Source organism: Cystoisospora suis (assembly GCF_002600585.1).
Source record: "Cystoisospora suis strain Wien I chromosome Unknown contig_1596, whole genome shotgun sequence".
NCBI classification, from domain to species: domain Eukaryota; phylum Apicomplexa; class Conoidasida; order Eucoccidiorida; family Sarcocystidae; genus Cystoisospora; species Cystoisospora suis.
This window is the reverse complement of record NW_027154396.1, coordinates 1-25,274: the sequence shown is the minus strand read 5'-3', so window position 1 is coordinate 25,274 and position 25,274 is coordinate 1. Positions and strand designations below refer to the sequence as shown.

The window sequence follows — 25,274 nt, the reverse complement described above, 5'->3', positions numbered from 1 at the left end:
GGACAGCAAGTAGTAGGAGGGTCACGCGTTTCTTTTACGAGAGCAGGGGGCAGCCGGTGTTGTTTTTGTCGTGTGACAGCCGGCTGCTCGTCTTCCTGCGAGAAGTTGCAATAATAGGAGCTGCTTTGAGAGAAGAGGAAGAGAGGCGGATGGATAGATAACGTCTGTCCAGTGAGAGAAGGACATGGATTCGACTGTGCTGACTAGAGACAGTGTAGAAGGTCCGTAGGAATAGTTAGATTCTCTAGTCTCTTCCCATAGGAAATGAGAAAACACGCAGAAGACAATGGTTGTGTATTTCTTACTTTTGCTTCATATGCTCCACAGAATGAATGAGGAAACTCGAGATCCCTGGGATTCCTCTTGACCTCTCCCAGAGCACTGCTGTATTTCTCAGTCCTAATATCTCAATCACAGTTTTCATGACCTCCTCTCTCTCCATCTAGCCTACTTTTCCGTAGTCTTTTAACAACGGGGTTTCTTGTTTTTCGCAGCTCTTCTGTCCTTACTCTCGTGGTTAAGAGTTTCCCGCTGAAAAGCACGAACTCGGGGCGGTCTGTGGCTCTGGCGGATCACCCCCCTACGGCCGATTTTTGAAACCCTTTCTCTCTTGGGCTGTGAGCGGACTTTAGCAAGTTTTTTGTTAGATTCTTCTCGTCTCTCTATACATCTGATGATTTGCTCGAAACCATTGCACGTTGTTCGTTGCATCTTTCTCGGTACAGTTTGCTGGATCCTTCAAAAAGTGATCTTCGTCCTTTTGCCCAGTCCCCTCCTTCTATACTCCTCGTTCTGTTCGCCGTATCTGCCTCTTTTTTTTCTTCTTCTTCTTCTGTCTGTCTCTCTCCATTTTCTCGTCCCAAGGATGGGCACGAGACATCCGAGAAGGCTGCCAGCTAATGAATAAGCCTTGCGCCTTTTCAGTTTACTGGTTTATTATCATCGTCTTCCACAGCCGTCCGTCTTTCTGCTCCTTTGCTTCGAGTGCGTTTCTTCCTTCCTACGCTCTCCTTTCCTCAGGAGAGCCAGTAGAGTCACTTAGTGCTGAACGGCATGCGCGAGGATTCTTGCTGAAGAAAAAAGCGGGCGGAAGTAGGGCCGCTGAGGCTGTTTCGTCTGAGTGTTGCTGTCCGCACGGCCTCTTCTTCAGAAGTCGTTGGTTTCTCTAGGCGGTCTTCTCCATTCTTTTGCGCCTCCATCCAGTGTCTGGAGTATTCAATGTTCTTTCCTTCGTCTTGAAAGCGCTCTCCCCTTCCGGCGTGCGGCGAGAAAGTTCAAGAGTTGTCATAGATTCTGCTTTTTCTTCTTGTAACGCTATTTCTTCACGAGTTCGGCATAGCAAGTCTTTCTCGCCACCTCCATCTCCGACTTCGACTTTTTTCTCGTCTACGTATTGAACTCTGCTATAGAGCCTTATATTCTTACCTCCAAGTGAACCTGCGCTGGGGTCCACCCACCGTCTACTTCTCGATGCAGCAGGATCTAAAGGTGCACAGTACATCAGTTTCTTTCTTTCTTCGCACTTACGGAATGATCTAAGACAATCAGCTTCTTTTTCACCTTGCGATTTTCCCCGACTTCGAGCTTTCAAGTGAAGGGGAGGGGGAGTGGTTTTGTCTGTATATTGGGGCTCCTTCATTCCGGTGATGTCTTTTTCTCTTCTTCCCTCGCCGGCTTTTTTTCACCTCAGCACCCTCCTTTCCACGGCCAGTTCATGTGGTATGGGTCGTCTTTTTTTCCGTCTCCTGCATTCATAGGTGAACTTCCCGCATGTGTGAGGAGTCCGATCATCGGGAGATGATGTGTGTAATCGACAGTCTTCATTTCCCTTGTCCTTTATCACCCGTCGCTTGAACTCTCATAGTCTCTTAAGATAAATCAACGGTCGTTTTTTCTATGGGTTGTTTTCTCCTCCACTTCTCTTGCATTCTTTTCTGTGATGTCTTATCTCAGTTACACAACCTATAGCCCTTCCGTTTTCAGCATACATTCTTCGCTCCCCTGCATCGTTTTTCTTCGTCACCGTGTCCGATTCTTCGTCTTTATCAGTCGCCCTTCAATCCCAAACAGAGGGTCCTGACCACCCCCTTTCGCCTCTTTCACGACTTTCTCATCTTAGATGTACTCAAGTAGATTGCTTCATCCTCATCAGCTTCTCTTTCATTGCTGCGGCTTCTTTTTCTCTCTACTCCTCTCGCCAACCCCTGCAAGTTTGCTCCCTTCGCTTCTCTCCTCTCCTTCATCTGTCTCTCGTTTCCTTCTTCGCCTTTCTCTGCTCTCCGTGATTTCTACTCTTTCTTCTTTTTCAGTCGGTGTTGAATCATTCATTATGGCACTTAAAGAAGTTTGTCGAAGCGCCTGTATGGCATGGGGTCCCTCCCCGCTTGGATCTCCTTCAGCTCGCTGTTCGTCTCGAATAGACGATACGGGAGAAGATGAAACATCAGGCCATCTCTCTTCTTCTTCGTCTAATACAGGGACGCAGTTATATCTCGCCTTAGGCACGATGGGCTTAGATCCCCATTTGGAGCTTGCATGCGTCGATTTTTCATCCTCTTCTCCTTCTCTTCCTATTGTCGCGTCTGTGTGTGCTTCGTCACCTTTTCAGTGTATTGCCTGGGAGTTCCAAGGAAAAGGAGGCAAGAAAGAAGATAAAGCAAACAGTGCTGGGGGAGCAGGACAGAAGAGATCTCTAGGTTTACTCGCTGGAGGCATGGCTGATGGAGATGTTACTCTGTGGGATCCTCAAGCAATCCTTCAGTAAGCAAACATCAACACATGGCAGATTTATGGTCTAGAAAGATACATAGACGTCTACGATGTGTATATCTAAATCTATATATGTACCTGGTATTCATATATTTGTATAGTTATAGTGTATATATTTAGATACATATATACACCGTATGACTATGTGTTGTTTATATCGTTGTAGAGTATCTTCTGCTTAGCATACTTCGGGGTGAGGTATCTGTTCATAAACAAGTAGTGGATTTGCTTGCATGCACGCATACCTATGTTTCTTTGAGATGCCTGTTGGGTGAGGTTAACCAACTTTTGTACGTGTGTGCATGCAACGTGCTTAGTATACGGATGTAGTGTTGGCCACTCTTAAAGGTGTTAGTGGTTGGATACACATGGAGACAGCTCACTTATGCCCCATGTATTGCTGAGGGGTAGGCGCCTAGGAATGAACGATTGACAAACCTGGAGGCTGCCGACAAGCATCTGATTGAGGCGTAGGTTCGCTACACGGTGTCGTGAGCGATTCTCTTGGAGAAGTGTACGTACAGGTGGCCTCTCCTTTCGTAGGAAGGTTTCCAATGAAGATAGAAGGAAAGAAGAAACTGGGAGTGAAGAGGAAACCAAATGATTACCCACCTAGGTACTACTCACCCTACAGAAGAAAGAGGTCTCATCTAAGAACATAGAAAAGCCGGTAAGATGGCTCGCCATTCTTCATAGCTTGTCTCTTTCCGTCGACCTCTTCTTTCTTCCTTCTTACAATGAATGATCTCGTGTTCGTTCATTCGCTTTTCGTTGTTGGTGCCTTTTCAGGTCGTCTTCAACGATTTCGTCGGGGAGTGATTGCGCTAACACCAGTCGCAATAGTAGCAGTCTTACGAACGGTGGAGCAGAGGGGTCGTCAGCAGCTAATACGAATGGGCTTCTAGCCTCGGTGTCTGTACACCGCAATCAGCGGGTCCACTGTATTCAGTTCAATCCTTTAAGGCCTTCCCTTTTAGCTGCTGGAGGAAGCAGTGGAAGTGTTTCTATTCTCGACGTTGAAAATGTCTACGATGTTGCCGTATACGAGCCCGGCAATGAAGGTATGTACATACACCTCAGGCCAACTCGATTTCTTTGACAGTCCACTCCTATCTATCCGACCAAACGAAACAGCAGACAGGCAAAGGTGTTAACTTGAATGACGTGTTTATATGTCTTTCCGCCAGCCATGACTTCAACATGCGGCGATGTCGAGGATATACTTATATATATATGTATACATATCCTCGACATCTCTCTGCCTCCCCCTCTCTATACATATATCAGCGTATGTTGAGACTCTGGCAACTGCATGTGTTTACCTACTACTTACCACCTGAGCTTATACAGGTGATGGATTTAGCTGTTCCATGTGCTTTTATGTCTTCGAGACCGACAGGTGTACTGAAAGCAGAGAGCATATTGTACACTCTTCGGGGTAGTACAAACCTAGGTGGGCTGTCTCTGGTTAGCATACAGAGCGCGTCTAGGTCGACATGTCTACAGCTAGCTGCTTCGCGATGTGTGGGTGGGTGGGGTGCTAAAAGTCTCTATCCATCTTCCTGTATAATTGGCACGCCCGCCCAAGACTACGTCGATTGTCACACGCTTCACCCTTCCTAGTGAACTAGATGTACCCTGCTCTGCAATCCAAACTCTAGAGTTATCTTTCTTTCTCTTCGTCCTCTTTCATGTTTCTTTTCTTTCAGGGTCAGCTAATTCAGCATCTGGCGGTGTAGCTGCACCAGGAGGCGATGAGTGTACAGCCTTAGCATGGAATCTTGTAGTCTCTCATGTCTTAGCGACAGCTTCAGCGTCAGGATCTACAGCTATATGGGACTTGAAACAACGCAAAACTGCTATTAGGTACGGAGTTAGGTTGATGTACATATGATTCGATTTTTTGTCTGTATTATCTTTCTCTCCTCCTTCATTTGACTTCTGTTTTGAGAGCGTGGCATTTATGCTTTTCCCTTTCTCTCAAGGACATCTTCATCCTGTATATTCTTCCTGTCTCTCTCGGTATATATACACCGGTTGGAACAGGGAAATGGCTGAGGTCTCTATGGATGCCGATAGCTTCCTTACAGCCTGTGTGGTAGAAGCACTTACTACGTCTCTCATTCACAGTGTCAGAGTCCTCACATGAAGACACATCAGGTCTTGCACTCTCTATCTTTCTCTCTCCCTTTTTCTATCTTTCTCCATCCCTTGCTCTGTCTCTCCTTTTTCATCTCTGTATATCTATATGTGGTTGGATATGCCCGCTGTCCACTGCGTGTTACCGATACCTATATCGAAGTATAACTATGTCTCCTCTCTTTCTTCTTCCTCGTCGCTTCTTAATCTCTCAGACTTCCTGACTGTTGAGTCTCTTCCATGCTTCTTTGTTCTTCTCCGTGGAGAGATTCATGCGAAAGCAGCGAATAAAGAGAGGATAAAAACAGAAGAAAAGCTGGTGGATACAGCCCTATGTATAGAAAAATATTTATTTGTATACATATATATATGTATATATATGCATGTATATATGTATGTATTGAGAGAGACAGAGAATAGCGATGTACGTGTACCCTCTCCAGCAGCTATGCATGTCTTTAGTATACCTGTGTGTTACGTAGGCAGAAGGCTAGACCCCAAATGCTCGCTCCTTCTGCTTGTTTGGTGCATGTCTTGCCTCATTCTTTTCAGTCATCTTCTTTCTTTCGCTCTTCCTTTCTTCCTCTCTGCTTCCCTCTCGCTGCATCGATCGTCTCTCTCTATGTCGAGCGGCCTCTACATGTATGTATACGTATGCTCTAATATGCATATATGTATAAATGAATATGTATGTGTCCATATGTATGTCTGTTTATGTATGTATGAGCACGTATGTATGGATGTAATGTTTTCCCTCATGTCCTTTCTGATTCCTTCTTTTTGCTTCTTTCTTTCTTTCTTTCTTTTCCTTTCTTCTTCAGTTTTTCAGACCCTACACATCGCCAGTCACGTACAAGTTCTATAGTGTGGATGCCTAACAATGCGACGCAACTTCTCTTAGCTTACGACGATGATCGACACCCCGTTCTTCAACTGTGGGACTTAAGAAATTCCTCTTATCCTTTAAGAGAAACCGTTGTCTCTCACGATGGAGTGTACGGACACAGTCGTGGTATTATGAACGCTTGCCTCAACCCTCTTGATAAGCGAATGCTTGTAAGTTAGTAGCAGTAGTAGGTCATTCTCAGTCAGTTCAGATTTCTCTTCAAAAAGAGAGAACAAGAAAGGAGCATAAAGAACACTCAGGCACGGGGAATGAACGGATGGAGAATCTCTTATTTTTACTCGTTGATATGTAGACAAGTCGATGTAGGTGTCTTGACGCGCAAACTCCTCTTCGTAGACATGCAGCTCAGCCCGCCGTCTATCACTACAACCCCCCGTAGTATTGGTGTACGCATATCCACATATATATATGTATATATATGTTTTTGTTACTTATTTCATATATAAAGAGAGATGCACTTTTCTGTATATCCCCGTGTCTTCAACAGGTTTTCTTCTGTCTTTGCTACATTCAAGTATTCCGGTTGGTATGACCCATACTACCTACCGACTTGATAGATAAACGATCTCTTTTCTTTCGCCAGTGACGGCCTCACTATGTTTTCTACTAAGTACGTCACCTTTAAGCAAAAGAAGTAGAGGAGAGGAGAGGAGGAGACTCAACAGTAGGCGTAGAAGATGAGGGAAATCGAAGAGGAATCTTTCTAGATAGAGAACGAAAGGCAAGTGACGAGGTTTCTGATCTTTCTCCGCTTTCGTTGAAAAAAGTAAGCAGTCGTTGTCTCGGTGGTTTCTCGTATTTTTGTCTCTCTGTGTCTCTATCTATGTTGGGCTCTAGTTGTTTTTCTTCTCGATCTTTTCTTTTCTCATTTGTCTGTATGTACAGCTGACGAGTGGTCGGGATAACCGAATTGTCTGTTGGTGGCTAGAAGAAGAGGTTTTACAATCTCATACATCTTTCCATTCAGCTATGAATCACCATAACCCAGGAGCTTCTTCAAGCGGTGGAGTAGGAGGAGGGTTTGAGGTGTATATGCAACAGCAAACACAAGAGCCATGTGTTCAGCTCCAATGGGCTCCTTCAATGCCGGGTGTCTTCGCAGCAGCTGCCCCTATACGTATATCTGTCAAGTCGCTAGGTAGTAATAGTATGAGTCATAATAATAATTATACCCTCAGCAATGCCTCGGCAACGACAGGAGGTGAAAGCTCTCCTCCGTCTTCTTCCTCTTGGCTCATGGGGCCGTGCCATGAAAAATTCATTCCTTGCTGGTTCAGAGTAAGTTCAAGGAGGCTTCAAGAAACCTACGGTGAATTTCTCACACTCTTTTGTCTGTATGGAGCTTATCTTTATCTGTTTTATACATATCTCTATATAGATAGAGAGATAGGTGTAGATATGTGTAGCTTTCGTGGCAGTTTGATGGTATGTATTTTGTTATGTATATATATAGAGAGAGATATACACCTGAGGTGAATCTCCTGCATGTATGATGTTGGTTGTATGAAGGAGAGAAGACGTGAGGTGGAGAATCCTCTCTCCTCCCTTCGGCCTTCTTGTAGGAGGAATGAATGAAAGATGAGAAATGGATATGGCTGATACCATCCACATACAAGACGTTGTAGCAGGATAGAGAGGTCCATATGAAGATACGGCGGGGAATATGTGTGAAGTGCGCAGGGATAGGGTAAATGATGATGGTGCCTGTGTGGCCCAACCCGCTGTATGTACTCTACGCTCGGGCTAATAAGTAGACGACATTAACATGTCTAACCTGACACTGGAAGTCATTGTAATCATCTGTCTATAGAGCCAGGTCTCTTCATAGATTCTCAGTTGTAACTGCTATGGTGTCTGCATTCCTTCTGCACGTCCTCGTTCTCTCTTTCTGTATATGTCTACCTATATATATATATAGGTAGATTGTATGTGAGTATCCAGCTCAACATCTTTGTGGACAAGTAAGTATCTCTTCTTTCGGATTATCTATCTATTTATCTATCTTGTCTATCTGTATCTATGTGTGGAGCTCGATCAAATGAATGAATGAATGAATGAAGCCTTTCTGCCTCTGAACTCTTCTTACTGCAGCGTCCACGAGGTTTGCATATGGGTTTTGGAGAGACGATAGCTTTCTTCGATTCCAAGAGTACCTCCATTGTTTGTAGCAATCTCCCCACCCCTCCCCCGCCTTTAGCTTCTTCTCTTGGTCCTTCGACCTCATCAGAAGCTCCTGACGCTCTTTCCGCAGGTGAAGAAGCGGCTGTCTTACAGCAACAGGTCAGTTCGTAGTACTAGAAAGAAGATGGATCACAACGGAAGGTAGCTCCAACTATAAGGGTGTCATCTTTCTATGGGCGGTTCATGCTGCTCTAATGTTGATCTCCTGGTGTACTTCTTGACTCTTATCGAGGGATATTCTATCAGATCTTCCTTCTTCTTTCCATACATGGTATCCTAGTCAAGAGCCTGTTCACTCTCGAGGCTTCTTGAACTGGGGGCTTCTGTTGCCATATGTCGAGGTGCATGCGTAGAATCGCACAGGAGCAGGATGCGTATGTACATGTATGCGTGTGTAGTCATATATGTGTGATTCTGTATGGATGGATATATGTATCAGTATGCGTGTTTACCGTGACCAGGCACCCTTGTGTTGTCTGTAGGAGCTCTTTCTTGTAAATCGCCTAGCGGCTGTTTAGACGGGTCGTGAAGACCCTAAAGCTCGTCTTAGTTGTTCTTATCCCTCAGTTCCGCGATCTACAAGCAGGTGTATATATAAATGTACATACATACATACGTACGGCTATTAGCCTACAGTCAGATGTGTCTCTACGTTGGTTCTCAGACTATCACTGTGTTGATGTGCGGTATGTGAGTATATCTACATCTCTACACCTCTATATTTATATTCACCCCGTATATCTATATTTATACTGGTGTATATACGGTAGCATGTAAAGAGATATGAATACGTTTGTATTTCCTCTACGATGTGTTGGGCGTTTTTGAATGGATGCATAGAGCGAGATCTGGAGAGAGGAAGAAGACCGTGCTGTTCATCAGAAGGCGTTGTCCCTTGATAGTCATCTACAAAGAGGAGACTGGATACAAGCTTGCGAAGAGGAACTCTCAAGACCTGACCTCGACGAAGAAACAAGAAGACTCTGGCAGCTATTACAACGTCTTTTCGTACAGGTAACTAGATAAGTTCCCCAGCGGAACAAGCAAAGCCCTCTCATACCTACTGGACTTACAGAAGAATCAAACACCTATCATACGGATCCCTTCTTCTTCATCGTCCTCGAAGAGAGAGAGAAGACGTATATATAGTGATGGAGTCGTAATGGTCTGTTCATGTTGTCTATATTCATTCTTATGTATATGCACATATCTTCATTTCTACTCATCTTACCTATATAAGGCCACCTCTGCACATCTCGTCTGTACCGGTTTTTCTCCCAGTATATGTTGAAATGGAGATCTGTTGCCATAGAGACATTCTTAGCCTTTTATATCTATCTATATACATACAAGTCTATTCGGACGTACATCCACACGGCTTCGTGACGCCAGTACGCAGGTGTCTCTCTCTCTCACAGTCTATTGCTCCTGCAGACAGGCGAGTCTGTATATAGTATCGATGGTGAATACAAGATGCACACATACATCCACACAGTACATCACCTTCTGTATACGTACATACATATAGGCTAAGAGAGAAAGAGAGAGATACTGGCATCACATACATCGCACTGTGCGTAAGTACTTCGTGTGGTCGGCCATTACCTACGCCCGTCCACGTTCTTCATAACAACTGTCATCCTCTCTCCACATTCAGATCTTCATGCACTATGAAGGTGGTAGCGTGATGCCTCTCTCTGTGTGTATTCTTTCCATCTAGCCCAAGTGTTCTTCCTTAGTGGAGGAATTTAGCATTTCCCGGGATGAGGCAGCTAAACAAGCAGAAGACCTTCTCGGTCGTCCGCTACCTTCAACTTTACGACGCCAACAAGAGCAGCGAGAAGCAGAAGGCCCAAGAGAGGGAGACTCTTCTTTCTCTTATTCACCCACATCTGTCCCCGGTCAAGCTCAAGGTTCTCAAACATCGGCATCTCCTTTTCCTAATACTACTACTACATCAGACTACCCCGGCTATCCAGGCTACAATAGTAATAACCCTATCCATCCTCCTTCTTCAACAAGTCCATCACCATACTACTATTCTCAGCAAGGTAACTGGTCGGCAACAGCAGGAGGAGGAGTAGGCCCGGGTGGGTTGTCAGGAGGGAGACCTTCTCCTTCTTCTCTTTATCAAGAGCGAAGTGTAGATGGCTATGGGGGAAGAGTATCTAGAGAATCAGGAGAAGGCATGATGTTGCCAGGACGTCTTCCCAATTCTATGGAGCCACAAAGACTCCCGAATGGCATCGCGCCCTCCCCAGCACAACCACAGCCTGGCTATAACACCGGTCAGCATGCGGCTTCTGCAAAGAGATCTGAAGAAATCGATCCTGAAAGTAGGCCGTTCATCTTCGCGTCTCACTCGCACATTTTCGTAATCGTAAAAGAAGTGGATAGATGGATGCTGAAGAAGCATGAGTGTGTAGACGGGGGAGTGTAACGATATCATCTTCGAGATGTATGGAGGAGTCGTGTTTCTCTCTCTCTCTCTTGGCGAAGAGATAGAGAGGGGTGATTCTATCACGAGGCGGGGGATAGAAAGGACTTCGTCTTTCTCCGGTGATGTGGCTGGCGTCATATGCGTAGGATAGATGGTACATAAAGCTTTCTTACATGTCTGAATATGTAGATGGGGGTAGTATTGAGTTTCTGTCTTTATACAACTGACTGGAGTTATGTTAGCTTGTCTCTCTCTCTCACTATATCTGTGTATGCCCTATATGGAGCACACATATCACTCCGTCGGTGATGCAGCCCGTCTGTTGCTGTCTTAAGTAGAGCCATAAGTACATGAGAGATATGCGAAGATCTATCTACATTTGTGTACGTGTCTATAGTATCTACTTTTATAGTGTTTCCATGCTCCTCCTCCCCCTCCCTTTCTTTCACTTCCTTTCCTGACGCTTGCATTGTCGCTCCGCGACACGCATTCCATCTTTTTTCTTGACTTTCCTTTCATGAGGAATGAAGAGATTTATCTCTCGATGTCTTAATGCTTGTCAGAGTTTTTCTCCCAGCTGGGAGACGTCCCCAGCGGTACTGAAGAGAGCGAGCAAACGAAAAAGGAAGTTGAGAAGAGCGAAGAAGAGATGAAGGTGATGCATGCAAACCAACCAAAAGCACAACAGGGAGATGAAGAAGAGGAAGAAGGAAAACATCTCTCATCTTCACCGCAGCCGGAAAAGACTCTCGATGGAGTAGAAGGAGAATCCCCACGTCGGGCTTCCGATGCTTATCAGACAGAATCAGAAGTCAATGCAGGAGTTGAGAGGAGGATGGAGGGTGAAGGAATGACGGCAGGAGAAAACACGAAAGAGACTGTCGCACCTCTTGGCTCTTCACAGGATGGGCCTATCGATTGGGGTATGTATGTCATTTCGGACAAGAACATCATCTTTGCATGCAGTGGATCTGTCTGTATAGCCTTATATGTGGTTTCATGCAGGAACGCGTCAATATGATATAGGGTGCATCTCTTCTAGGTCAGTGTTGGTGTGTGCCGTCATCTCAACACGCCTAGCTCGAGTGTTCTTAGATACGTGGGGGTGTACATACACCTGTATCGAGAAAGAGCGAGAGAAAGAGTTTATAAGTGTAAGTTCTAGATTGCTTCATGGACATCCAGACAGAATCACTGACTTCTCAAAACAAGTCAGGAAATTGAAAGAAATCTAGTGCGCATGCAACTCTCCTTTCGTCGTAGCTACACATATAGACCGATACATGTGATAAGGCCAGACAGGAGAAGTAGGGAAGATGAATGATTGATATATAGATGAATATCCATGCAAACACACATCTACTCCACCAGTGTGTGGGCTTCTGTTGCACCATGCATACACGGTGTCTAGACAGTCGAGAACCAACGTGAGAGGAGGGGTAGGAGTCTTGCTTCGCTTTTCTTTTTTCAAGATCCACTTGCTGTGAAGGGCTCTTTCCTTTCTCTTCTCCGTGCCGTCCTTTCTCTGCAAGTGTCTCTTCATCTGAATGGCTACACAATGATGTCGAGCACAGATGTGCGGATGTAGACATGAGTGCACATACGACTATTCACTCACTTCATCGCATAAGCCAGAGTGCGATGAGTAGAGGGTACATGACTCTTCTGTTCCTCTTGGCGAACATGACTGTGTAGGAGGAGAGTTACATGCACAAGTCTTGCGGAAGATATCTTCTTAGGATTTAGTTTCCGCCCCACACCTGGAACGGCGTCTACGATTCTCATATGCAATATGTCGACACAAGAGTTGTCAACACGGCCGCAGTACAAGCTGGGACGTCTGCCTCTCTCCTTGTGTGCGTATCTATACACGTACAGGTGAACAGGTAGATACACGTCCAGAGAGAAAGAGCTTTGAGCTATCCCTCTCTTCTTCAATAGGTACACAGATACATATGTCTAGAGGGAGAGAGAGAGAGAGCTCCTCGCGCCTTCACGCTCTCATGGGCATTTGCTCATCTTCTGCTGTCTCATACCTCCTCATCCTTTCATCAACGCTAGTTATCTGTCTCTCTTCCATGCAACATGTCTCTGTGAGGTCGACTATCTCTCGTTTTTCCCTCCTTCTGTCTTTCTTCCTTTTCCTCCTGCTCGGGTTGATCGTTTCTTCAGCGAGATTCCCGTTCCTTCTGTTCCTTTCGCCGTGCTCTCTTCCTGAAGAATCATCTACCTTTTCATCGTTCTTTCTCTTCTTTTTTCTGTCGCGCAGAATCGCGAGCTGGACGTGTGGTCCGTGCATGTCTTCTCTCTGGCTGTATTGAAGGAGCTGTGGCTGTTCTTCAAGCCTATGGAGATCAGAGTGATGCTCTTCTCCTAGGCGCTGTATCCGCAGGTGCAGGAGGAATAGGCGGCCATGGAGAGGTTGGAAATGTCGGGGTCCATAGAAATAGTCATCTTAAGAATACAAACATGAATAGTAGTAACAAGACAATGCCTCCTGGCAATGCGATGGGAACGGCTCTATCGTCTCACTCCTATACTAATCTGTCAGCAGGCGTTAGTCATTCTATCAATCATCCCTCAGGAGGCAGACCTTCTCTCCCGGGTTCCCCTGCTCTTGCTCCGTCCAATCCCAATAGTAGCGGTCTAGCATCCATGGGGCTAGGAACATCTACGAATGATCTAGGAAGAGCAGGAGACGCCTGTACAGAGGTGGGGAGCAGCTCTAAAGGCAGTCACAGCATTATGAAAGTCGTAGGTGTGGAGAATGGGAGATATCTATGGAATGACTTAGTACGAAGATATGTCGAGAATATGAAAGATGAGTTCTTCAGATTAATTGGATGGATCCTCGTTGAAGATTTCGACTCTCTCATTACATCTATCTCGTTAAAAGACACAAGAGAAGAGAAAGAAAGCGAGGAGGGGGGCAAAGAAGAGACAAAAAGGAGAATAGCATCAGGTCTTCTTCGTTCTTCCCCGGGAGATATGAAGAGAAGAAGCTCCTCTATCACATGGAAAGATGCGATCGCCCTTCTATGCTGTTACGGTCAAGATGAGAGTGAAGTATCAAGGCTCTGTCGAACTCTAGGTGATCGGCTTATATACGAATGCCAAGATTCTTACGGGGCTGTTTTCTGTTACTTATGTGCGGGATACTTTGAAGGTGCATGCCGCATATGGTATAAAGAACTTCAATCGAGACTGGAGAAGAAGCGGGAGGGATTCCAAGGAGGAAAAGAAAAGACGGGTCGAAAAATGACAAGAGAAGAAGATTCCTATTCTCTCAGTCATGAAGACGAAGAAGATATCAACGGCCCTGCTAGAGGAGGGAAAGAAGAAGAGGATACTCGAGGAGGAGGAGAAGATTCTTCTGTTTCTTCCTTTTCTTTCATCAAGAAAAGCCTGAATGCATGGATAGGAGAACAGCTCTCAACGACGGTGAAGAGAATGCTCGTTCTACGTGGAGCACTTAGCAGCCATAGAGACAGCCGTTCTCCAAGTGTATCTACTAAGCCAGATGAGCCAGGGGGAATTTATCATAGTCAGAATCGCATGGGAAAAGGAATGGCGATCAAGATGATGCCCGGGGGAGGAGGTGTAATGAAAGAAGGACAGCAACTACAACAAGGAGTTGTTTCAGGGGCATTAGAGAAGGATGAAGGAGATGGTTGTCATGAGTTCCAGCAGGTTTGTCTATCTTATGCCTCCTATTTATCCGAATATAAGTCTCTTCATATTGTCGCTATGAGGCTCTTACTTACAACTATCTCATGTCTTCGTTGGACGACGACCAGCCCGCTTGGTGGCACAACAGGAGGGAAAGGAGGAGGTGGCCCCCAGCTTCACCAGGTGCATCCGTCGACTTCTTCCTCTTCTTCTTTCTCTCAAATGTCGATCGTAGGAAATCAAGGGGGGAGAACGAGATATCATACGTCTATGGAGAAGAAAGATCTCTTTCAAGGTGGTGCTGGTGGCGGGAATGCTGGGGGAGGAGGCATGTGTGATGAAGGGGGGAGGAGAAGCTCTTCTCATACAGATCATATGGCTATATGTTTAGCTGCTTGTCTCTATCATGCACAACCTATGCTCATGCAGCGTCATGGCCTTCATCTTCCGTCTCCATGTGTTGACTTAAGAACCTCTCTATCCAGAGGAGGAGTAGGAGAAGGAGAAAAGAAACCAACAGGGGGAGGAGAACAAGGGGTAGGAGCAGGGGGAATAAGTGGAAGATTTTCTAATACGCCGAGTCATACACCTGGGGTAGGGATAGGCGGCCTAGGGGGGCGAGGAGTAGCCGAGTCTTTACAACAGACACAGACCCAGCCATCGCAGCAGCAAGGGGGGGGATTTCCTCCAAGAGGTCTCGCCACAGGAGCCATGTCCCACCGTCAAACGCAGCAATCCGCTTCGGTAAGATCAAGGCTGGCTTGTGTGAGAGTTGATCTTCTTGTTCTCAGTCTCTTCACTCTCTTTCTTTCTTCGCTCTTCCTTTTCACATAGCTGTCGCCTTGAGAGCACACGAGAAGGATACTCTGGTTAGAAAGAGAGGGAGAGGGGAGCGAGTGCGAGGAAGAAGGCTTCGTGAAGTAGAAAGAATACAAAGGAGGACGGGAGGGCTTGATAGTTAAGAGACCCAGTGAGAAGTTTTTTGCGTGGAGATACAGCTGATGTCTCCTGTCTGTCCGGGTGTTCTCGAAGCTCGAGAAGTGATAGGTTCTCATCTAGACGTGTGAGAGATACGTATGTAGACTGAGTGTCTCTCCAGCCACACACACAGTTAGATAATTGTATGCGACTCGATGTATGGCAGCCCTGCGAGCTTACATGTCTCACCGAGGAAGGGTATTAGACTAGGCCCCTTTGGATACATGTATGTGTAGCTCACGCCTCTTTGTGTATAGAGGAGGTGTATGTGTTTATCTGCCGATCAGTGTGAAAGAGTGAAGGAATGGAGGGAGTGTGAAAGAGTGAAGGAGTAAAGACAGGCCCTCCTTCTGAAGAAGGAGGAGGGAAGGAGAGACAGAGAAGAGCTGTGTTCTTTTCTTTCGAACGTATGTATTTCATTTTGCCTTTTTTTTGATTGCATGCATGCATGCGTGCAGTCTCGAGGTTCAGTGGGTAGCGTAGGTGGTGGTAGTGGCTCTGCCTTCGGCCAAGGAGGAGGAGGAGGACGCTACCCTGGCACTTTCCCCCCTCCAAGTGGTTCTTCTCATCCTACACGTAAGCCCTCCATCTCCTCTACTGATCTTGCGCACCGATAGATGGATGGATAGATCAAAGGTAGATAGATAGATAGATCAACTATGGATAGGTAGATAGGTAGATAGATAGATTAAAGACACATAGATGGATAGGTAGACGTTCTGTGTCTATGGCTGGCTACAAGCCGTCTCTGTCTCTTGAGAACTGTTTCTCACAGCGGAGATAGGAGAATCAGAAGACCTAAGGAAGTCCGACATTCATGGAACTCATCTTTTTTCCTCCTAGCATCATCCCGCACATCTTTCTTGGTGTATCTTCGCCTCTTCCTTTCTCGTGTTTCTGCATGTCAACAGCAGGTGTAATGACACCAGGAATGATGATGCCTCCCCCTCCTTCATCTTCTTCCTCAACTCCTCCGCCTTCTTCACTAGGAGGATCTTCTGCCGGAGGTCCAGGGACCGATCCCTTCGGTTGTTCCAAACCTCGTGGGCCGGGTGGGCAAGCGGCAATGATGATGAGTGGTCATCCTCCTCCTGCTGGGACGGGAAGTGGCCCTGCTCCAGGTGGAGGTATGAGCTCTGTCTCTTCCCCCTCTTCTTCACCTCCCTCAGGACCTTTTGGTTATCAAGCCAGTGGTAAGGAGAAGAACAGAAAAGAAGAAGAAGGAGGAGGAGGAGGAAGGGCCGCGCTGTGGGGTCTTTGACAGATGGCTTGACTGAAGATGGAGAGGTCGATAGGTTAAAGATAGATAGATTGAAGATAGATAGATTGAAGATAGATTCATGATGCGAGATAGACAAGATGATAGTCCCGAGATGGTAGATGGATTGATTCAGTCTACCTGAAGAAGGAAAGACACATCCACGAAGATGAGGATGGTATCGTACGTAGGAGTGCTTCTTCTCCTGTTGGTTGTGATGGTGTGTCTTGTTTCATCTCACGTACTTATTTTTTGTCTCTTCCTTCATTCAGGGTATGGACCTCCACCTCCATCACGTCCCCCTAATGCCATGATGATGGCGTCACCTTCTTCTTCTTCTTCTCAGTCTCCGAATCTTTCTTCTTCTTTTGCTCCTCCTTCAACTTCATCTTTCTCGCGTTATCCTCCTCCTCCTACACCTGGTGGGCCCTCAACCTCTTCAGGGCAACACCCCTCTCGAGGACCTTCTATGATGGCGATGAATAATCCGTCACATCCATCTTCCTCTCCATCTTCTTCTTCTTATCCACCTCCAACGCCCCCCCCTCATTCATCATCCACTCAGCCACCTTCGTTATCTCCTTATCCTCCCCCTTCTTCTTCTTCTCAACAACAGCAGCAGACCACTCCCTCATCTTCAACATTTCCCCCCCCACCATCTACTTCTTCTTCTTGTCCTCCTCCCGGAGCCTCTCCATATGGACATCCGTCATCATCTTTCTTACCAGGGTCGACTCCGTCTCCACCCCCTGCGGCGGCGGCCGGTAGGCCTTCTGCTCCTCCTATTACCGGTCATGGGTCTTCCTCCTATCCTCAGTCTTCAGCTCATCATTCCACCGAGACAGCAGAGACCCAAAGGGGGCCGCCCTTCCCCCCGCCTAATCCTCTCAACGGGGGATCTGCTGCACCCCCAGCAGGTATGATGTTTCCACAGGAAGCGTCTCAACAAGAAGGAAATCTTCCGGGGTGCCATGCTCATCCTCATCAGCCCTCTCATCCATCACCTTCTATTGGTACTCCCATTCCATCACAAGGGGAGAATCAGCAGGGAGACCGAAGTGGCCTAGGTATGATAGGCAAACCCCAGTCTCAGATTTCCCAGCAATCGACACACTCGATGAATTCGACCACCACTACAACAGGAGCAGGGGTCAACGGGGGGACGGGTGGTGGGAATGAAGATGTTAACCACCACCTCACACCAGGAGGAGGAGGAGGGGCGGGGGGGGCGGCGCCGAGACTTATGAATGGATATCACACTCATCACAATAGTACTGGGAATATGTCTACGATGAACGCACAACAACAACAGCAATCGCAGCCTCATCCTCCTCATCCTTCTGCTCAGCAGTCTCAGCAACAGCCAATGATGAGGACGTCTCCATCCCCTCCATCCTCTTCTTCTTCGCATGCATTGTTTGATACAGGAAGAGCACCAGCAGGAGGAGGAGGAGCAGGCATGTCTGCGGCATCGCAGCCGCCACCTCAGATGATGATGATGGGAGGAGGAGGGAGTGGCCCCGGGATGCTGAATAATAGCACTTATCATAGTAGTCAGAGCTTAAGGAGTAACAGCAACAACGGCAGTCTAGGTTCGGGGGTGGCAGGAGAGAATCACACGACTCATGTCGCTGCCTATACAGCTCCAACAGTAGGAGCTCAACCTATTAAACCAGGGATGCCTGTTCCTTGGCCTATTCCGACTTCGGCACAACTCGTGAGTTTATCCGCGATTCTCCAGTCTCTCTGCGCAGCTTATTCATGTAGAGATGGTACATTGACGCCCCCTTATTTGTGTATTTCTTTCCGTACTCTCAAGCTAAACCAAGGACTGGCGCGGGGGATGGATCTCTTTCATGGATCGAGTCTCGACCTGGGGGTCCTCATCGTCTATTCCTCCTTTCATAAGTATACACACCTATGAAGATAGGTCTCCTACACCCTGCCTTTCTCTCTCTCTCTCTCTACATGTGTACGTATACATATGTGTATATACATGTTCTGTACGGGCATATATTTGAGAAGCTTCGGGGGGATGACGGGTGTATGGCGACATGGATGGGCGAAGCGAAGGAAGGAGACAGAGGAGGAGAGTGAAAGAAAGAAGGAAGTGTAGATGACGACTGAGTCTCTCTACACAGTGTGAAGTGAACTGTATCAACTAGTCGTCCTGTAGACAGCTGAGAGTTGTCACAACAATGAAAAGCGGTGGGGGGGCTAAGGTGGTGTATGTATGTACGCATGCATGTACGACTGAAAAATCAAGCCTCTCCCTCTATCTTTCATTCTCAATTTTCCAACTGACTCATCGACAACCAACAGCTCATCGGTTCTAGAAACGTTACATCCTTTGTGTTCGTCTATCTGTCCATCCATCTGTCTGTCTGTCTACCTGCTTTTTTTCTCTATCTATCTATCTATCCATCTATCTGCCTACCTTTTATCTGTCGATAAACCTTTCATCTGTCTATCTAACTACCTTCGATCTAGCTATCAATTTTCCTTCTATTCATCTATTTATCTATAGACCTTTATCTATCTACCTATCTGTCCGTATCCCACCGAACTTGACATCTCTTGCAGTGTCTCTACTAAGAAGCGTGAAAGGGAATGTGTGACTTCATACACTTTCACCATTGTCTCTTCCTCTCTCAGCGCCCATACCTTCATACATCCCCTCTTTCTCACCCCCTCTCTTTCTCTCTCTATGCCTGTGTGTCCCTCTGTATGTGTATCTATATAGAATTCCAGATCAACCAAGAGTACCTACGCAGCGAATGTGAATATCCACAAAGCGACCGAAGGCTCACTGGATGGAGGTGCTAATGGCGCAGGCACCCCCATGGAACCTGAGAAGCTTGTAAGGGCTTGTAATATTCTTTCGCCTTTTCATATATCCATCTACCTAGCAAGAGAAGCTCCCCTTGTATTCCTTCATTCCGAGTTTTATCTTTCAAAGGACAGAAGGAAGAGATAAAAAGTCAAGACCAAGGTTTCCCTTTGCCTTCTTCCCAGTGAGATAGCAAGCAGCCTTTGTCATCTGCAAAGATTCTTGCTGATCTTCCTCTCTCTCGCGGGGGATGGGGGTGTCTACGTTAGCTCCTTTTGACCTTTTCTTTGGGTATTGAAGAAGATCAAAGACGACGCCAGGGGGGAGATTTATATAGATCGTGTGATCTCTTATCACCTCTTGTTCACTTTTCTTCATTCCGATGCACCCCCGAGTCAACACGACGTGTATCTATTTTAGATATGCATGCAACTCGTCTGACGCACATGTTCTCCAATAGCGGAAGAGATTGTTCTGTAGAGACAGAATTCTCTCTTCTTCATAGGCACGAAAGGAGGAGGGAGGTGTGAGCATTCACCATCAGTACAAGTAGTAGGAGAAGAAGTATGGGGAGTTAGGAGTTGTAGTCGTCGTCCATATGTACATAAAGTGTCTCTGGGGATAAGAACCCGGTCTCCGGTACAATCTATCTACACCCTTGATTCTTCTAGATGCCCGTCTGCAACCCCACATATCTATCTAGCTATCTATCTCTAATCTATCTTCAGTCTATCTATCTGTCGATCCATCTATTTTCAGTCTATCTCGATATCTATCTTTATCTATCCCTCTATGTATGCATACTTCACACGTGCATAATTTATATCCTATATATATAAGTATATATATGTTTCGATCGACAGGGAGGGTGCTCTGTTACCTCGTCGTGTTCCGAGGCTGCTGTTGTAGATCTGAAAGAAGAAAGTCCATTTTCCTCCTAAAGTCAAGAAGACGACGAGGAAGAGGAGATGAGAGAACAGCTCGATTGATCGACACTTGAGAATCAGCCAAAAAGGTTCTATCGGCACGTAAACTTGAGAGAGGAGACAACGTGCGCAGAGATGTTTCGAAAAAGAAAAGAAAGAGAAGTTATGTGGAGTCGGTGGGTCGTCTGTACTTCTGACTCATAGAGGTGTATTTCTTTCTCATCATATGGAGATCTAGGAAAGGGGGAGCGAATGAAAGAAGAAGAAGAAGAAACAGAAGAGAAGGAAAGAGGAAAAGAATGCTTTGGTCTCTGTGTTAATCTTCTGCCGTCTGTTAAGGTGGTCGGAGTTATGGTGTTTCTGCTGTGTGTTTTTTCACTGAATGAATGCATGACTTCCTTCAGGTGTATGTACAGCGGGTGATCAATGATCTTCTCCAGATGCAGACGTCTGCTGCTGCTCAACAAGATCTGGGTCAGAAAATGGAAGAATTGTTCTCTAAGGTAAACACATCTTTCTTTCTATCTCTTTCTCTCTGTCCGATCGTCTGATCTCTTCTCTCTTCTGATCTCACTCGATTCTTCTTATCTTGCTTGCTTCTTAGTCGTCTGTCCTTGCGCTCAACACAAGGAGAGAGAGATGGGAAAGAAGAGGAGGAAGACGACCACTACAACTACGACGATTCTAAGGAGCGCGTGCATGCATGCATGCATGGAAGGCCTTCCACATACATATCCCTTTTATCGTTTTGACCTTGTCACTGTAACCTGTGTTGATTAATACGAATCGATCCATGTGAGACAGAGAAAGCCCGAAAGAAAAAAAGTCGAAATGCTTTCAAGATTCAGCAGGCGTACGTTGACATAGAGCTAGATAACGAGGAAAACGACGACGAGGAGGAGTAAGGGGGGTTGCTATAGTAGTATCAGTTGGAGTTGTATCTGTACGGCTAGGAGTATGTAATGTCTTGAAGATTGATCTCTCTATGCTCTATGTTGCTCTCTCTGTTGATCTATCATTCCTTCTTCTTCTATCCCCTTGTTGGTATGATCAAAGTGTCTGTAAGATTTCTCTTATTCTTGTCTCTCTTCTCTCAGCGTGTCTTAACGGCAAGAGAGAGTTCTGTTTGCATTTTATTCATTCTTCATGCTGTTCTGTAGGCCTTCCCCTTCACAAGGAAATATGCTGCTTTTTTGCTCACCGGACACAGGAGACAAACCTCTACGAATTAATGCATCAAGATAGATAGACTCCAGCGATAGATAGATAGATTAAAGATAGATAGATAGATCGATAGAAATGTGTCTATATTTCATTGAATCGAGGTTTCCTCTGTTGTGTGTTTTTTTCCTTTTCTGTTTTGGGACTTTTGCTGTTTCTTTTCTTTTTCATTTTCTATGTAGTTGCGGGCAGGCAGTTTAAGTGCGACGGCAGTTGAGCGTTTGCCTCAGTTGTGTGAGTTGATCGAGCAACGTCAATATGTGCAAGCGCAGAAAGTGCATGCCGAACTCTCCTCTACAGAATGGGGTGCAAATAATAAAACCTGGTAAGCTAGCTAGCTCGCTATGTAGCTAGCTAGACACACAGAAATAGACATCTCTACACACAGATAGATACATAGATGAAAGACAGATAGATAGATTGATAGATTAATAGATAGATGGATGTACGGATATATAGAGACAGACGAATGTGATAAAGCCCGGTCGGCTGCTATAGTATGTACGCACATGCAAAGGAATACATAGATAGATCGATTTGTCTTTTTCGATCGATAGGTGCCATGAACCTTCTCTTTTTCCAGTGTATAGAGAAAAGGGCGGTTAGCCTAGCTGTAGATAGTAGAGAGGTAGATACAGATAGATAGATGTGAAGAGATATATATATATATGTCAGTAGATTTTCTTCCCCATCTTCTTTTTCTCCTGTCTTGTCTCTTTCTTTCGTTCGTTGTTGGGATTTTCTTCTTCTTCTTGTTCTCCTCTTCCCCCTTCAGGCTTATGGGATTGAAGCGCCTGCTTCCTAAACCTTAACTCTCATCGTGATACCCTTCTTCTCCTCCTCTTGTTCTTTCTTCTTCTTCTTCGGTTCATCCTCCTACATTAGTCTTAGGATTGTTAATCATGGAGAAGTTTCAAGTCGACGTCGTTCTTTCTTGCTTTCTTCATTGTCTATCTTTCTCTGTGTTCTTTCTCCCTTTCTCGTTTTCTTCCTCCTCTTTCCTCATAGTGAAAAGAAGAAGAAGAAGATGGCAAGAAAAAGGTGTGTTTGAAAGAGAAGAGACAGTAGAAGGAAAGAAGGAAGAGAAGAGAGAAGAGAGGTCGATCTTTTCTCAGAGAAGTCCTTTTTTATCGGTCGATGTGAAGAAAGCTTTTCCATACACGACGAAATCTCCTCCTCTCTTTGAATGAGTTGTTCACATTCACGAAAGGTTGTTCCTCTTCTTCTTCTCCTCGTCCTCGCTTCCTTCTTTCTTTTGGATTCTTTTCTTTACATCTCTCTCGCGCTCTTACCTTTGTTTATCTCTTCTTCTTATCCTCTACGTTCTTCCTTCTTGTTTGTTCTATTCTTGTCTCAAGGAAAGATTTCTCGTCATAGGAGAAGTCGTGGCAGTCACTCATGTGCATGACTTCTCTCTCTTCTTCTTTCCAGGGAGAAAGTTTGGGTTGTTTTTCTTTCTTTCTCTCGTTCATTTCTCTTCCTCTTTTCTTTCTCATTTATGTGATTGATAGATCAATCCAAGATGGATAGACGAGAAGGAGAGACAAGGACCGATAAAGGAGGTGTAGGTTGCGATCAGACAGATTTGGGTAGAGTGAGAAGAAGTGCTGAATGAATGAGTAAGAGACAGAGACATACATGTAGATGATACTTTATAGGCTGTGGAGAAAAAGAAAAAGACCTACAGTGAATCGCCTGCGTAATGAAAGGATGATGGGAAAACCGATCTCTTTGAGAAAATGGCTGTGTCGCTATGTATGTGTATGTCCTCGCTCCTCCTCTGTTAAAAGAAAGACAAAGGCTTCTGTGTTGATAGAATTCGAAAGACTTTTGCTCCCCCTCGTCGTGAAGAAAGAAATCTGTTTCTTGAGAAAGAAAAGAAGCTGATGAAGGAGCAGAAGAAATGACTTCATTCATTCATGGGTTATACTCCTCCATCGAGGCACACGTACATACACTACAAACGTAGATACAAATGCACTCGACTTCGTAATACCTACACACCTCTTCCCACACATAATACACATCTTCTACCACACACTTACGCACATAGACACACTTCCACGGGGATATACACGGATACACATAGAAGTACATATATGTATACATATATAGAACAGTAGCTTATCCCTTACAGTCTCCTATACTCTTTCTTCTTTCATTTCTACTGTACAGTGTTACCGCTCATCACCATACCCAGACGTGAGAAATTCTCCATTGATCTATCTATCTATCTCTCTATCTGTATGTATCTCTATGTCGTTCAGTAGAAGTATATGTCAAGTATCTAAGACCGTGACTATCCTCTCTGTTTCGCAGTGTGTGGCTTCAACTCTCGTCGCCTTCTCTTCTTCTCACTACATCGTCATTGAGAGGGTCTGTTCGCTGTATCACCCAACAGCCTCTCCTATTTCTCTAGAAGATAGATAGCCCTATAAGATCATACAGCGAGCAACTAGGGAGACTTTCACTATTCTTATGAGGAGCACAACAGGGTGTAGGTGTAAGGGGAAAGAAGAAAGACATCTGCTGTGTTCGATCTTCTTTCCGCTGTCTTTCCTTCTCCGCTGCACCTCGTATACAAGTAAGAGAAGGACGTGACCTCTTCGTAAGATCTGAAGTCGACTGATTCTTTACTTGGCGGTCGGTGGTTTCTCTCAAAAGACCTCTGCTCCTGACCACGATAAAAAGAAGAAGATAAAAAGTACAGAAGGGCTTCCATGAGAAAGAATGATAGATTCATGTAGTGATCTTTTCGCTCTCTCTATACTTGAAAGAAAGAAGAGAGAGAGAAAGACAATAAGAAAGGGAAAGAGACCAAAGAAAGAAAGGCTTATCAGTAGAGGATACTTGTTTTACCGTCATACAAAGTCTTTTTCTGCTTTCAAAGAAAGTAGACAGACAATTAAAGGATAGAATGATTTGAGAGACCTCCGGTAGCCGAGAGAGAGAGTGAGGAGTTTCCCTCCTCAACAACCGCCTATGATCGAGTTTTGCTGAATTTGTTAGATGGTCTGTTTCTATTAAGTAAACTGACTAAGAAGAGTACATCTGTATGGACCAAGTAAAAAGCAAGATCTTCTACCAGCAATCATTCATGTCGCCCGACGACTCCCTCACTCTTCCTCCCTAGTTGCGCTCCTTTTACCTATCTTTAATCTATCTACCTATCTAGACGCATGCCTCGTGTCGTCCTTATCTATGTATCTTTAATCAGCCTATCTCTCTAGACGCATGTATGTGTCTATCTATCTTTTACCAGCCTGTTTCTCTATCTGTGCACATGTATCTGTCTATCTTTAATCAACCCATCTATGGGCATGTATCTGTCTGTCTCTATCTCTTTATTTCTGATGTATCTGTTTCTCTATCGATCCATACGCACGCGCATGGACGACCCTTGTCCCTTTCCCAAATCCCCTCGGTCGTGAGTGATTCCTGGCCGTGCAGCAAGAAGCGGGGGATGTTCTAACATTGCTCACTCTATGGCGACGCTAGGAAGATGTGTTGAGCACCATCTTCAACAAGAAGACTATTACAGCTACAAAGATGGATTGGGTTCTATATCCTAGAATAGTCATTCCTATAATGCTCAGAAAGAGAAGACAAAGAAGAGATATTGAAAAGTATAAAGATGAGGACTAGGAATGAAAAGACCCACTAGACATACACATACACTACATCAACTACAACTGCCGCCTCCGATCACCCAATGAAGAAAATTTTCGGAATCGTCGTCCACCGTTGGATCTTTCATCTTTATATACAAATCATTGTAGGTGTATGTAGAGCAGTGGTACATGGAGTATTCTGAAGAGAAGTAAAAACCCCCCCCCTCTTCCTCTCTCATCGTGGTTCTGTCGTTCTTCTGTAATTCTTGCATCTTCATTTTATACTCCTTCCTTTTTTTTCTCTCGTCAGCATTGCAGTCATGAACTTCTTGTACACCTATCTAT

The 25,274-nt window shown here is 45.3% G+C and overlaps 1 protein-coding gene across 1 annotated transcript; it reads left to right on the top strand.

Moving 5' to 3' along the window:
* The first annotated feature begins 20 nt into the window (after window positions 1–20).
* Window positions 21–23,109, top strand: CSUI_003541 (wd g-beta repeat-containing). The gene is made up of 17 exons (XM_068063737.1): window positions 21–2,760; window positions 3,559–3,830; window positions 4,479–4,635; window positions 5,730–5,964; window positions 6,701–7,093; window positions 7,907–8,095; window positions 8,837–9,010; window positions 9,717–10,332; window positions 11,000–11,359; window positions 12,706–14,849; window positions 15,542–15,659; window positions 15,995–16,276; window positions 16,614–18,058; window positions 19,085–19,201; window positions 20,502–20,600; window positions 21,501–21,643; window positions 22,094–23,109. Exons 1-17 carry the CDS (start codon window positions 2,120–2,122, stop codon window positions 22,128–22,130), a joined length of 7,422 nt encoding a protein of 2,473 aa, XP_067924279.1. The 5' UTR covers window positions 21–2,119; the 3' UTR covers window positions 22,131–23,109.
* Window positions 23,110–25,274: the final 2,165 nt, after the last annotated feature.